General features: G+C 43.5%; 1 protein-coding gene across 5 annotated transcripts in view; it reads left to right on the forward strand.

Moving 5' to 3' along the window:
- The first annotated feature begins 8,081 nt into the window (after window positions 1-8,081).
- Window positions 8,082-13,099, forward strand: part of LOC116318343 (membrane-associated guanylate kinase, WW and PDZ domain-containing protein 2-like) — a 90,307-nt gene continuing 85,289 nt past the window's right edge. For all 5 annotated transcript variants that reach the window (XM_039615644.1, XM_039615645.1, XM_039615646.1 and 2 more), the window contains exon 1: window positions 8,082-8,703. In XM_039615644.1, the coding sequence (XP_039471578.1) occupies window positions 8,406-8,703 (298 nt within the window). In that variant the 5' untranslated portion in view covers window positions 8,082-8,405. The remainder of the gene's footprint in view (window positions 8,704-13,099) is intronic.

Raw genomic sequence — 13,099 nt, forward strand, 5'->3', positions numbered from 1 at the left:
TTTAAGTATTTAGACTTTTTACATAAGTCAAAGTTAGAATCCTGCTAAAGTGGCTTAATAGCACCCAGGTTGTATATTGAGATATATTTAGAAAACCTTGTTTGAAATTGCATATCATATTTTTTTTTTTTTTTTTTTTTTTTGTCTGTCCCATTTGGTTCTTTAGCCGTCAGAATTGTTGTCTGAAGACCAACAAGGATACCAAATGGATTTATTTTGCCAAATGGATCATCATGGCATTGCCGTATTGGTCCATTTGATCAAACTTTGGTGTTATTATTTATTTTATTTTCAGTTGTTACAGATGGGACAGACATGACTGGGGGATAGGAAAGGGAGAAAGAAAGAGGAAGGAAAAGAAAAACAGAAGGGAAAAGGGACAGTGAGAAAGGGCACTTACAAAGACAAAGAGAAAGAGAAAAAAAAAAATCTCCTGGATCACCTGTTGAGAGAAAAAGAAGAGAAGACAAGCAAAAAAAACCAAACAAAGACAAAGCAACATACTAAACACAACATCACGTTAATCTAGCTAAGTGTGAACAGCAGTAAATACTAAATATTGAAAGTTGTTGTGCAGCACGCAGGACAGACAGCGCACAATGTGCTTTGAAGTAGCAGCTAAGAAAGGTGTAGTTTATGTCTCACGAACAGTGAACACCCGTGTGCACACCTGTGTGGATCAACGCGCTTGTATACAAAAGGTTTCCCCATGTAACAGTCTGCTAGAGGGTGTGGAGGCCCATAGCCCCGTCCCCCAGGGCATGAAGCAGGCATGGAGGAGATCCAGGCTCCAGACATCCAGAGGCCCCAGAGTGCGAGAGCCCAAGGAGTACCACCGGAGGGGCATCCGTGCCACCCTCCTGGGAAGGGCTGAGGAGATCCCCAGGCGAGGGGTCACCCAGTAGCCACGGAGCAGAAGCCAGAGGGGCTGCACTGGCGTGCCCGCCGGCTCTGCCGGCAGCCAGCTGTGCCAGAGTGAACCGAGTTGCAGGCCCGAGGCCGGAGGCCCGAGGGCCCCTTTGCCCGGAAGAGGCCTGACCGGCGATAGGCACCAGGCCCCGCCAAGTAGCCACCGGGAGTGAGCTGGTGCATACCTGAGCGCCCAGCCCCGGACACCAAGAACCACCAATGCACCAACCCCTGAGGGCATCAGTTACCAGCAGGGAGTGTGGTGAGGGGAGATAGGCCTCCACACTTGGAGGGCCTGGGAGTACCCAGGAGGTGGAGTCTAAGACCCGACCTGACATATAGACACAGACAAACAGGCACACACAGACATAAACATGCTTTCCCACCCTCATGCACACATATGCAAACACTCAGCACTCACCCAACGTAAGGATAGACATACATAGACATGTACACACAATCATACTCCCCAAACATACTCTATGCCCCGGGTCCAGGTACCCTCGCCCCCAGAGGGGGAAACGGCACCCAGACCCAAGAGATGTGACCCTTTCCCCCGGGGTGGAGGCAAGCAGACCGCCCCAGGCTCTGCAGCAGCAGGGAGGCCAATCGGACAGCCAACACCTCCTCCCAGCCCCCCGCCCCAATGGCTAGTAGAGAACGGGGGTGTGTGAAGACCCCATACCTCCCTCCTCCCGCTCATGTGTAGTGTTGCTGCGTGTTGTTCTAAAGTGCATTTAAAACAAGGGAGGGCATGGTGCTGCTGCCAGAGAGCAGCAGGTGTTAGCACGGCCCCTCCCGAGAACCCTCAATGTCTACATGGATTTAAAATTGAGAGGTGGGCACCGGCGCCAGAGGTAGGGTTGAATACCCAAACCGTCCTCTGGACGCCGTTAACGTGGTCACCCTCAAGGCCCTATATATATATATATATGTGTGTGTGTGTTATGAGAGTGTGAATAATGTGGATGTCTAAGTTGTGAAATAAAATTGAGGCACAGGTGGCCAGAAGGGGACAGAGGGGGGGGAATGCCTCCCTGCACCCTGGTGACACACCCACCCCAAGGCCCTACCTGTGTGGGTGGGTGTGGTGGAGCGGGAAGAGGGAGGCAGCCGGGGATGGGGAGGAAAAGAAGGGAGGGGCAAGATGCCCCTCCTTAGGGCCAGCTCCCCCGCTGACCCCAGTAGGCACCCCCGTCCTCTAGTACCCACCAAGGCAAGGGAGCCCAGGCCCATATTTCAGGGGGGCTGGTGGCACCCCATGTCCCCCCTGCCCCTTCTAGGCATTCCCCTGTATGGAGAGAAATTTGCCTCAAAAGGGTTGCAAATGCATTTAATATTATACACAAGCTTAAACTAAGATTTGCAAATCTCTACAATGATATGTGTGTAACTTCTGAGGGCTCACGAGCACCTGCTTCAATCCACACGCAAACACAAAGTAATTTGACCTCACAAAACTATTTTACAAATGCGCACATCCAAACCTGAACAGACACTACACAGTAGCCTATAAAAGGTTACTATATGGTTTAAATAATCTTATGGACTTCTGCTGGGAAAAGTGAGCACTCTGCTGCAGATGGGGGGACACCATTACTGTACATTACTGCAGATCATCCTCTAGAGTGAGTATGCTTACTAATCTCTGTATATTTTGAATGAAGATATATTTCAGGTCAAGTGGAATATCACTTTGATGTTAATCTTACCATCCTCTAATGAAAGCAGTCTAACATGTTAGCTTGATGAATAATCCTGAACATTTCAGGATGTGGCAGGCTACTGTGTAGTTTCTGTAATTGGTAAATTTGTGTTTTCTAGTAAAAGGGTTACGAGCTGTTCCGTTTATTTAGAAAGAGAAACGAATGTATGTAGTGGAAACCCAGATCTCCAAGCTTTACACTGGGACATGAATGCATCTTACATTTGTGCGTCTGTGTGAAGCTTGCAGCGATAAATTTACCCCACGTGATCTGTGCGTGTCAGGCGATTCGTGCACACGTATTTAAGGTTTTAAAGCGAGGGGGAGATGCTACGTGTAGTTTTAGACGTTTGTACGCACAGAAAGGTTTTCGAAAGTCAAAATGCGTAAATGATCAGTATTTATTCAGGTATGGATTTACGCATTTGTAAAATAGTTTTACGTGGAGAAACTGCTTCGTATAGCGTGTGGATTAACGCACACACAAATCATTGTACACATTTGTAAATCTTTGTTTACCCTTGTGGATCATATCCTATACATTTGCAACCCTTTCGAGGCGCATTTCTCTCCATATCCCTGAAGTAGAGAGAAATGAGCCATGAGAACCTCGTCATCTGCTGAGCCGCTTCCTTTTTGAGGGTTGTCTTGTTTTTGCTTCTGCAATGTACCTGTCGGTGGTTTCTTCTCAACTGGACAGACTGAAGTTTAACTGACTTTGTGTTACTGTGAGGGTAAGTAGGATCCAAATGCAGACAGGATGTGGCTGATGGAAAAACCAAATTCTAAAACAACTGTGAACCAGGAACAAAGCTAAATATATCAAAGAATACACAATGTAAGTATAAACATTAAACAAACCAGGGATCACAAAGAATATTACAATAAACTGAACTAGAAAGTCCAAGACTCAGAACAGATAGATAGATAGATAGATAGATGGATTCCTCCGGGAAATTCAGTTTCCAGTAGCAATAAATAATAATAATAATAAAAATTAGAATAAAAAAAGTAAAGGGGAAAAAATAAAATATGAATATATGTATAAATATAGCATATATAGACATATATAAATACAGCATATATAAATAAGCAAATTATACTGTGATTGAGTGTTCCCTTCAATTTTTAAGCTGTGTATGTTCCCAAAATCACTGAGAATCCATAAAAGGTGACAATTTCAATTTAAATGTATTTCTTTAAAAGGAACGATGCAGTTTAATATAGTTTCAACATGGAGCATGAAACTGATGTGCTGTGCATATAGTTTATAGATATTTCTAATTTCCAAATCTTGAACCTTTCTGGGCTTTTCATATTCACAATGCTTAAACAAAACTACAATATTCAATTAAATTACTAATGGCTTTTATTGCCTTAAAAACACAGAGAATTATACTACAGAAAACAGCTTCTTTTACAAATATACTAGGCTATCTTTGGCACAGTGATCAGTGAGAGTCTGTGAGAGTAGTTAATCTGTCAGAGATGTGTCTGTTTTATTAAAGAAACGACTACATAAATAATATATCCTAATATTAACAGCTCAGCATAGGAAAATAAAAGCAACAACTACCCCCATCTAGTGTACACTGTTAGTAACAGCATGTAACTAATAGACTGATGGCTGCTTGATGGTTATAAAGGAGACAAGGGGAAAAATTTAATCAGCAGTTTGGATATAATTAACAAAGATTGCTTGTGACAAAGATGTATTGGGCCTTCATATAAAATCTCCACTGGAAAGCCCCCGTGATTAGGGCTAATTAATCTTGAACTAGAGTGAGAAAGTGATTTTCTATCAAGCTGTGGTAATTTAAAGCAAGAACTGAAGCCCAAAATTATTTCCAGCATTCACAAGCTGATCAAAGGAATTAGTTTAGAGATAGTGAAAGGATTATCAGAACAACTGTCACATTCCAGTCTCTCTCCATATTTATATATTTAATAGACAGCTAGATGATGGCAAGGAACATCCCACAAATGGCAGCAGCAGTGCCAAGGCTGTCTCCTATCTTGCAGACTTAGCTAAGCCATCGCCACTCAAGCACAATGATAGGGCATTAGTTGGGAGGAAACTATTTTTGGGGAGGCATTGTGTGATTTAAAAGCTAATTGCAGGGTCATTTAGCTAATCTCTAAAGTCCTCCCGGGGAGATCAAACGGTGTGAATAACTTAATCAAAAACAAGGTATGTGTTTAAGGAAAAAGAGAAGGAAGGAACAGGGGGCCGGAGCAGACCACGAAGGGATCAAAAACCAGATGAGTGCAATGCCCAGCACATTTTATATAAAGTTTGGGAGACTTGAAAGTATCAGTGTGAGATTTGTAAAAAAACAACAACTTACATTTAATGTAAAATATTAAGCCCACTAAAGCCAAGGAGAGGTTCTTTGCAGGACCACCTAATCTAAAATAACTGGTGCAGCTTCAAATCTCTGCTTTTGAGTAACATTTCTGCACCGAGCCGACACTGACACCACCACAGATCCACAGAAGCTAATATGATCTTAATCCCGCTGAATTTCCAGCCTCCTTTGTCTGGTTTGGTTTGGATTCAGTCTGGATTTTAATTTTTTTTTAACAGGTGTACTCTGGCGTCGCAAGTTTCCCTTCATAATTAAATCTCATTGTGAGCTCGAAGAAAAAGCAAATGTGATTCAGTTGCCAATTCCCTAAAGCCATCCAGTCTAATTAACTTATTCTGTGTGTGTGTGTCTTGCGTTTGACTGTAAGTATGTGTGAAACAGATTTTTAGCTCCACTACACCCATGGGTTCCTCATAGATACGATCGTGTCATGTGCATGTGTAATTTTTAAAGTGTAAAATGCATATCCCAAATATTGTTGCAGTCTCATGTGTGCAGATGCATGCAGACACCCCTGGTCCCTGTTTTCCTTAATCTGTGGATTAAATAAAGGTGATAAATAGTGGAGGACACTGTGTGTGAGTGCCTGTGTGAAGGTGACCCCTCTCCCCCTCTGTCCTCGCTGAGCAATAAAAACAACTTAGTGTGCATTTTTTTCTTTCCCCCGAATAGCAAATGCACAAAGCAGAGTCAATGAGGGAGGCGGTGAACTAAATCCATATAAGCTCTATTGAAATTCCCCCTCTGAGTGTGCAGGCTGCCTCGTGTTATTGTATTTTTGCCTTCTGTTGTTGGCAGTCTGCTTTAGGATGCTCATTACTTTCTGTCTATAATGATGATATAAAGTAATATCCGTATCTTTCTTCTTCCTCCCCCGCCCAGCGTACACGAACATGGCCACAAACGTGTTTACAGGCCGCCTGAGATGGCCTGTGTGGATGCCTTCAGGGTGCAGATTCACTGCTAATTCGACTGTTTTCTTCTGTTATTTGGACAATTTGGAGCAAACATCAGCATCGAAGTGACACTCAAGGAAAAAAAAAGGAGTATGTGTTCCTCCTCTTCAACCTCCTCCTCACACTGAAGCTGTGTCATTGTTCGTGAGTGGCCATACAGACACAGAGAGCTCCTGCTCTACTTTAGCATCCTGTCAGTAAAAAAAAAATCTTGAAGTGCCAACGAGCTGCCTAAAGTGACTCCAAATTTAGCTGCTCGAGCTCAAAGCTTCGACAGCTGATGGCTTTTCTCTTTGTTCTTCTATCGCACTTCTGTTCACAAAGAGAAGGTCCAAAATAGTGAAAAACTCTGATCCAGATATAGATATATGAGCACAGGGGAAAAAATTTAGTGTATGATTTATCCTGCCTGCACAAATATACAACTTATGTAACAAAGAGAGCGCCAGAGCAAGAGACTGCTCCACATTTGTATTCTCTTTGAAGGCAGCGTGAGCTGGTTTCATAATTTAGTGCAACCAGACCCAATAAATGAGCTGGTGTTGGAGTGAAAATGAAGAGTTTCAGTCCAGGCCAGAGGCCTCATGATGCTGCAATTCTGACGTCCACCAGTAGAGCAGAGTTAAAAGCAAAACTGGGATTCATTTCCCCCGTGGGTGTCTAGTCTACTAATCCAGCCAGTTTTCTGGATTATTCAGTACTCTTTCTCTGCTGCGATGGAGAAAATGAATCTAGTCTCCATCATCTGCTTAGAATTAGTGCCAGAGGCCATCTGAACATCTGTAGGACCTAAATGCTAAAAGAAACCCAAGTATATAAAAATACAGTCCACTGCACCTCGTGTTTTATTCACTGGCTGCTTTCTGTGTACAGTAATGTTATTTTGTAGGGAGGATGCTCACATTACACACACACACACACACACCACACGTCCAGAGTGGCAGTGGCATCCTCCTTAGTAGATTCAGACGAGCAGCTCTTGACTCATACATTAAATATTGAACGCAACTTTACTTCACCCACTTTCAGAAAGTCATGCAAGCCATGAAAAAGTAATGGCAACAAACGGATTTGTCGTTTTGTGTTGAACTTGGATTTATGTCATCATAGTTATGTAACTGTGACCAACGCAGAGAGGGCGAACTTTTAACAAAACACAATTCAGGATGCGACGTTTTTTTCTTCGCATTATAACATTTTAAAAAAACAAAAAAACATTTTTTTTAACTTTCGTTTCTGCTCAACCAGCCATGCAATAAACCTGTTATGTGCTGTGTGGATGAATTACAAAATTCCAACATAATGAATCCAAGAAGGGATGAAAAGCGCTTTTTGAAGCGTAATATTTGGGAATTTATGTTCATGTAATGGACAATCCTGCATGTCAGAACCAGGTATTAATGCACGAAGGAGGGTGTCTGTATGGATGGGTGAGGGAGGCAGTTTTTGACCAACTACAGCAGTTTTACTCTAAACTGCGTATTAGTTTAACCATAGTTTGGCACACCTCTGTGCAGGTTTCCCCGCGTACTGTGTAGATATTATATAAAATCGGCATTAATAAAGACTTTTGTTACCCCAAGTCTTATATAAATAAAGCCTTTTATTAATCCCAGAGGAAATGATGTGGTCACTGTTGCTCCGAGACAGTAAGAAAAGTAACAAACAAGTTAAATTACCAGTATTAAATAATACAAAATATTGTATTATAATATTAATATGCTATTTTGTATATTATAAAATTGCTATGATAATACAAACAGCTCTAATTTTTAGATATAAAATTTTGTACTTAGTGTTAACAAACAACCATTAATCTCGTAATCACCACATCCCGGTGAACTTGCTGTCCCCCGGTGTTGTCCCGCGTGGTAATGCAGCCTTTGGATAGTCTTTACAAGCTTGTTGCATATTTTTTTAGAAAGGGAATATTCTGGAAAAGTCCACAGATATATGAATTTTGCAGCGCGAAACCTGCTGTTTCTCACACTCCCCAAACGCACTTGCGTGTAAATTGCGCGTGAGCAAGTTTATACAGGCTATCACGCAGCGTACCATATTTCGTCCTACATGTGTGCGATCACAGTGAGCCTGAGGAAGCGCCCCTGGCAGTGTAGTAAGAGTGAAGCGCCTCCTGTGCTATTTCCCCTCCTCTCCATCCCTTTACGCCGAACCAGAACCATTCATCTCTCCCCTCCTTCAGGCTTCACATCCGGGTCATCCGCCAGGATCTGTCTCTTGCGTCTGTGTGTCTGACAGAGTGATAATTATTTCAATCCGCTGCCGTGCTGTACTGCAGCTCTCTGCCCGACTGCGCGGCTCGCCGAGCGGACACTGCGCCAGCGTGCACCGGTGATGATGGAGCCACGAGCGCCGTGAAGCTGCAGCCGCTCGCACAAAAGCCAGAGATGAGACGGTAGGAGGCTTTTGCAGGGGCTAGCCCGCGGTGATTAACTCGCCCTAACGATGTCGAAGAGTCTCAAGAAGAAAAACCACTGGACCAACAAAGTCCACGAAGCGGTGATAACCCGGGGGAAAGAAGGCGAGCTGGGGTTCGAGCTGAAGGGGGGCGCGGAGAACGGCCAGTTCCCCTACTTCGGCGAGGTGAAGCAGGGGAAGGGGCTGATCCAGAGCGGCAAACTGGCCCAGGATGAACTGCTGCTGGAGGTCAACGACATGCCAGTAGCCGGGCTCACTACCCGGGACGTGCTGGCCGTGATCAAACACTGCAAAGACCCGGTCCGCTTCAAATGTGTCAAGCAAGGTGAGATATGCGCTGGACGGGAGAGGGGCCAGGAGCGCGGATCCGCGGAGAGGCATGAGCGTGTGGCGTGTTTGTGTAAATAAGTGTTGCTGGTTTGATTAAGATGTCATTCGTGCAGTCATCTGTCAGTCTGCATTAAAGCGAGAAGCCGGTGTAAACACGGACCTTTGCTAGGCTGCAGGCCTGTTTTGTTGCTGAAATACAATTACGAGCCGTAATGATGGGCTCAGTCCACCAGGATCAGCAACTATAATGATTACATCGCAGCCAGGAGCAGCCGCGGTCTGTTTATCGCTGGTTCGATGCCTACAGGCTGGAGGGGGTGTGTCCGTTTAGGCTTGATGCCACAGCCTGCGGTTTTCTCCTTATTTTGGTCGAGGACGCGAGGCCTTCGCTGTGGATCAAATGTTTTTTTTCTTCTTCTTCTCTCTCTTCTCTTTGCTGGCTGCTGTACAGTCTGAGCAGACAGACACGCTTCACACAAACAGTCTGCTGCATGCCAACCCAGATCAGTACTGTTATTCCATGATACCTGCACCCCCATGAAGCTTTCATATTGATCTCCCCCTTTAAAATTTCACAGGCATGTGCACATGTGGTGCTCATGAAATGCTCAATAATTGTGCAGGCCATGCTTAGGGTAGCTTTGAGTGTGTTTTGATCAAAAAACCAAAACCAAACTGTAGCCTCTGAAGATGGAGGCTTGTTGTGATGTTTCAGTGGATTTCTGGCAGCAGACTTGACTGAGTGACCTGTTTCTGTCAGCCAGTGTAAGAGCAGGCAGGGTGTCTGCGCAGACAGAACATTGGATAGAAGTTAAAAGTGGAGGAGATGCTTATCATCGCACCCTCTGAGGTTCAGTTAAGCCCCAATAAGTGGCTAAAAAGGGCTGCGTTCCCAGCCGTGAAATAAACCTCAGTGTGGCTTGAAATCACGCAGTTTTTTAATTTTATTCTTGGACATTGCAGAGCATGCTTACAGAGGATTCGCCTGCTCTGTCTCAGTCCCTGTGTTTCCATGGGTTGCATCAATGTGATTGATTACTGAGTTAGAGCTGCTGACAGAGTGGGAGTGTGGTGTTGTGATGTGTGAGGGGTTAAAATGCTAATGTGCCTCTAACAGACAGGTCTATTCTCTTCCTCCCTCACTTATGCATTTAAACATGAGTCTATGCGTGTATTGAACTTCCCACCTCGCTGCTCTCCAGATGAACGTCGTCTTTGCCGAGAACGTCCTTGAGCCCTCTGCTGTTTGTGCACAGCTTGTTGTCCCCTTCACTACATATATTTTTTCGCTCCCTCTCCCTCTTTCTGTCCCTGTCATATTAGTATTTGACTTCCATCCAGTGGAGAGCGGAGTATATTTATGGCAGACAGTTGCTGACACACTCACGGCCCGCCGAGGAATCATCTAGAAGGAGTCCAGCCGACTCGACTCAGAGGCCACACACAGCCAAAAGAAAAGGGAAAAAAATCAGAGATATGGATGTCCCGTCTGAGTGCACAATCACGTCTGACCGACCGTGCAGACATGCGCGCACTTACATGTTTTAACAGGCTATTTCCAGTCAGGTACAATGTAGAAAGCCCCGCTTCAGTCCCAGAGGGAGCACTGCACTGGCAGAGAGGCCTGATGGACCTCCAGCGTGAGGTGACTCTGCCGTGACCTCCTTCAAGAGCCTACATCACAGTTTTTTAGGAACTACGGCGTTCAGACATGTTTTCACTGTGCTCTCATTTAAATCGATGGGACGGGGGAAGCCAGTCATGCAGATTTTACTGGAACAAACCTGCATATTTGTTTCCAAAAAAATATCTGTGTTGGCAAGTTTTTTTTTGTGTGTGCATTGTACCACGCAGGTCTGAGTTGTCATTTAGGATGTATCACTTTCTAAAAGTGTCCATAAACATCATGTGCCAATCAGTCAAACTGCTTTCTTTTATACAGAAATTATTTAAGCGTGATTGCTGGATTGCCAACAAAGAAACAATTTCAAGTGCACATCTCAGGGGAGTTGTTATTTATTCCCCGTCTATGTTTGTGTGTGTGTGTTTAGCTGCTTCAAGATTCTCACCCCTCTGTCTTGTAAATGAATGTGCTGTAAATAAATCTCACCATCAAAGCAACAAACTGCACCACAAAATACCAACAAAACATAACAATTTCTACATTTTTTAAGCAATACTCTGGAACTTCCTGGCTGAACGGATAGCCGAGTGGTTAGGTCAGTTACTGCGTGGGTTCAAATGCTTTGTGTCATCTTCCGCTCTCTCCTAATTCCACCCTCCACCCCCCTAAAAAACCAAAAGCTTAAAACAAAGGGCCTTTTCACTGATGACACTGTGTCGTGTCATAGCTGGAGAGTCACGGATGTTATAAGAAAACGAGTGAGTCCACGCCGGTTCACTGTTGGCGTGACACGAAACGAGGCCTGTTATGACAATTAGTGTGTTGTTGTTGAGCTTAAACCATAACAGCATCTGCTCATTTGTACATTAGATGTTGCTCGTGCCCGTTTGCACCTAATGATTTTGATGTAGAGCTCTCCTCCATGTTCATCACCTCATCGGGAGCGAGCGTGAGTGAGGTGCAAACGGCTGCTCGACTCAGTGAGGCAGATTTATAGAAGTGCCATGAAGATCACAACCACAGAGGTGTTAGAACAGTATGGAGTGGAGAGAAGTGTGAATAAGTGTGTGTGTGTGTGTGTGTGTGTGTGTGTGTGTGTGTGTGTGTGTGTGTGTGAGACAAAGTGAGAAAGACAAAGGTAGAGTTTTGAGAGAAGAGTATGGTGGAGATGTGAGAAAAGAAACTTGGCAAAATGGACTCAGTTCCATCTTGTTGTTATTATTCATTTATTTATTTATATATATTACAGATGATGTCTGGCAGGTTCTTCATTCTTAAAAGCAAAATAATGTGTTTATGTCTATACCTGTGATGTTATCTTTCTCCCCTCACCCCCAATCAGTCGTGACAGATGGCTGCCCCTCCCTGAGCTAGTTTCCTGTTCAAAGGGAGTTTTTCCTCCCCACTGTCACAAGTGCATTGCTCACAGGGGGTTATTTGATTGTTGGGGTTTTCCCCGTATTACTGTGGAGTCTTTACCTTACAATGTAAAGCATCTTGAGGCGACTGCTGTTCTGATTTAGTAGAAATAAAAACTGACAGCATGCCCTAATTGTTCAGTAATGTTTGGAATCTCATTAATTTTCACTGCTGTTTTCAGTTTTTGGAAAAATTAAAAAAAGTTATATGACGAATACTTAATAGATAAACTTGGAGACAAACAAAACAAGTGGTTCTTTTCCATTCTCGTAAATAACTTGGGAGCAAATGCACCGATATAAGTAATATCAGCTGTTTTTAGAGCCTTTATTCTCTTATTCAGATTCAGGCTGAATCTACAACAAGTCCTGATATAATTTACATACCAATAAGCAGAATATCAGAAATGGCCTTTTCCCTACCTGAAGATTCCTCCATACAAGAAAAGAAACCAGCACTGTCACTGCTTGTCTCTCTGAAATGTAATTTTCTCCCCTCCAAATACAGTATATGTTTTTGGCTCTCGGAGAAAAGTGTGGAGGTGGAAGACCCCGGGATGTTTATCCACTTGGGTTTGTGAGCACAATATGTGTTCCTTCTGAGGGAAAAGAACATGAATTCATAATGTTAACATGGCCTTTAACATCTAAGTGGAGCACAGTCAGCCTCCGTCACACTGTGCAGCACTCGCCCACAGCTTATACGGGGCAGGCCAGCAAGCTCGCGGTTCCTTAATGAAACTGTTAACTGGGATTCTGCAGACAGCAGTAAAAACATATGTTCGTCCTACTGATTGCATAAATTTGATGATTTGCTTTGTGAAGTTGACTGTTTCAAATCTGCAGTTTACATCAAGAACGCGGGCTCATTTGATCCCGATTTTGCTTCGAACTCGTTAAACATCACATCTTCAGTTTAACACAAAGGTAAAGTGAAACAGGTTTTCTTTTAGATTTATGGCTGAGATGAGCAAACATTCAAGAAGTCTTAAATGTGCACTTGTTGACTGTGTATGCATAGATAGAGGGATTATATGCTGCCTAAACAACCTATCAGCAAATAAAACTGATACTTATTGAAGTTTCTGTGTTGTGTTAACATGAATTTTGCACTGCTCAAGTTCAGACATGGTGTGATGAAGACCAAACAGTTGACCCATTTCTTAGAATGAAGACTTCTTTGTTTCATAAGAATAATAGGGGAATAAATAACACCAAAATAAAGTAAAATATAGTAGCGTTAGCCTTAAAAATCTTTGTATTAGCAAAAATGTAGTTTTTTAAAAACATAAACCTTAATTGTTTTTAATCCTTGAAATAAAAAAACATGCAAAAAGCTGAGACTGTAA

This window comes from Oreochromis aureus, linkage group 7, assembly GCF_013358895.1.
Source record: "Oreochromis aureus strain Israel breed Guangdong linkage group 7, ZZ_aureus, whole genome shotgun sequence".
NCBI lineage: Eukaryota > Metazoa > Chordata > Actinopteri > Cichliformes > Cichlidae > Oreochromis > Oreochromis aureus.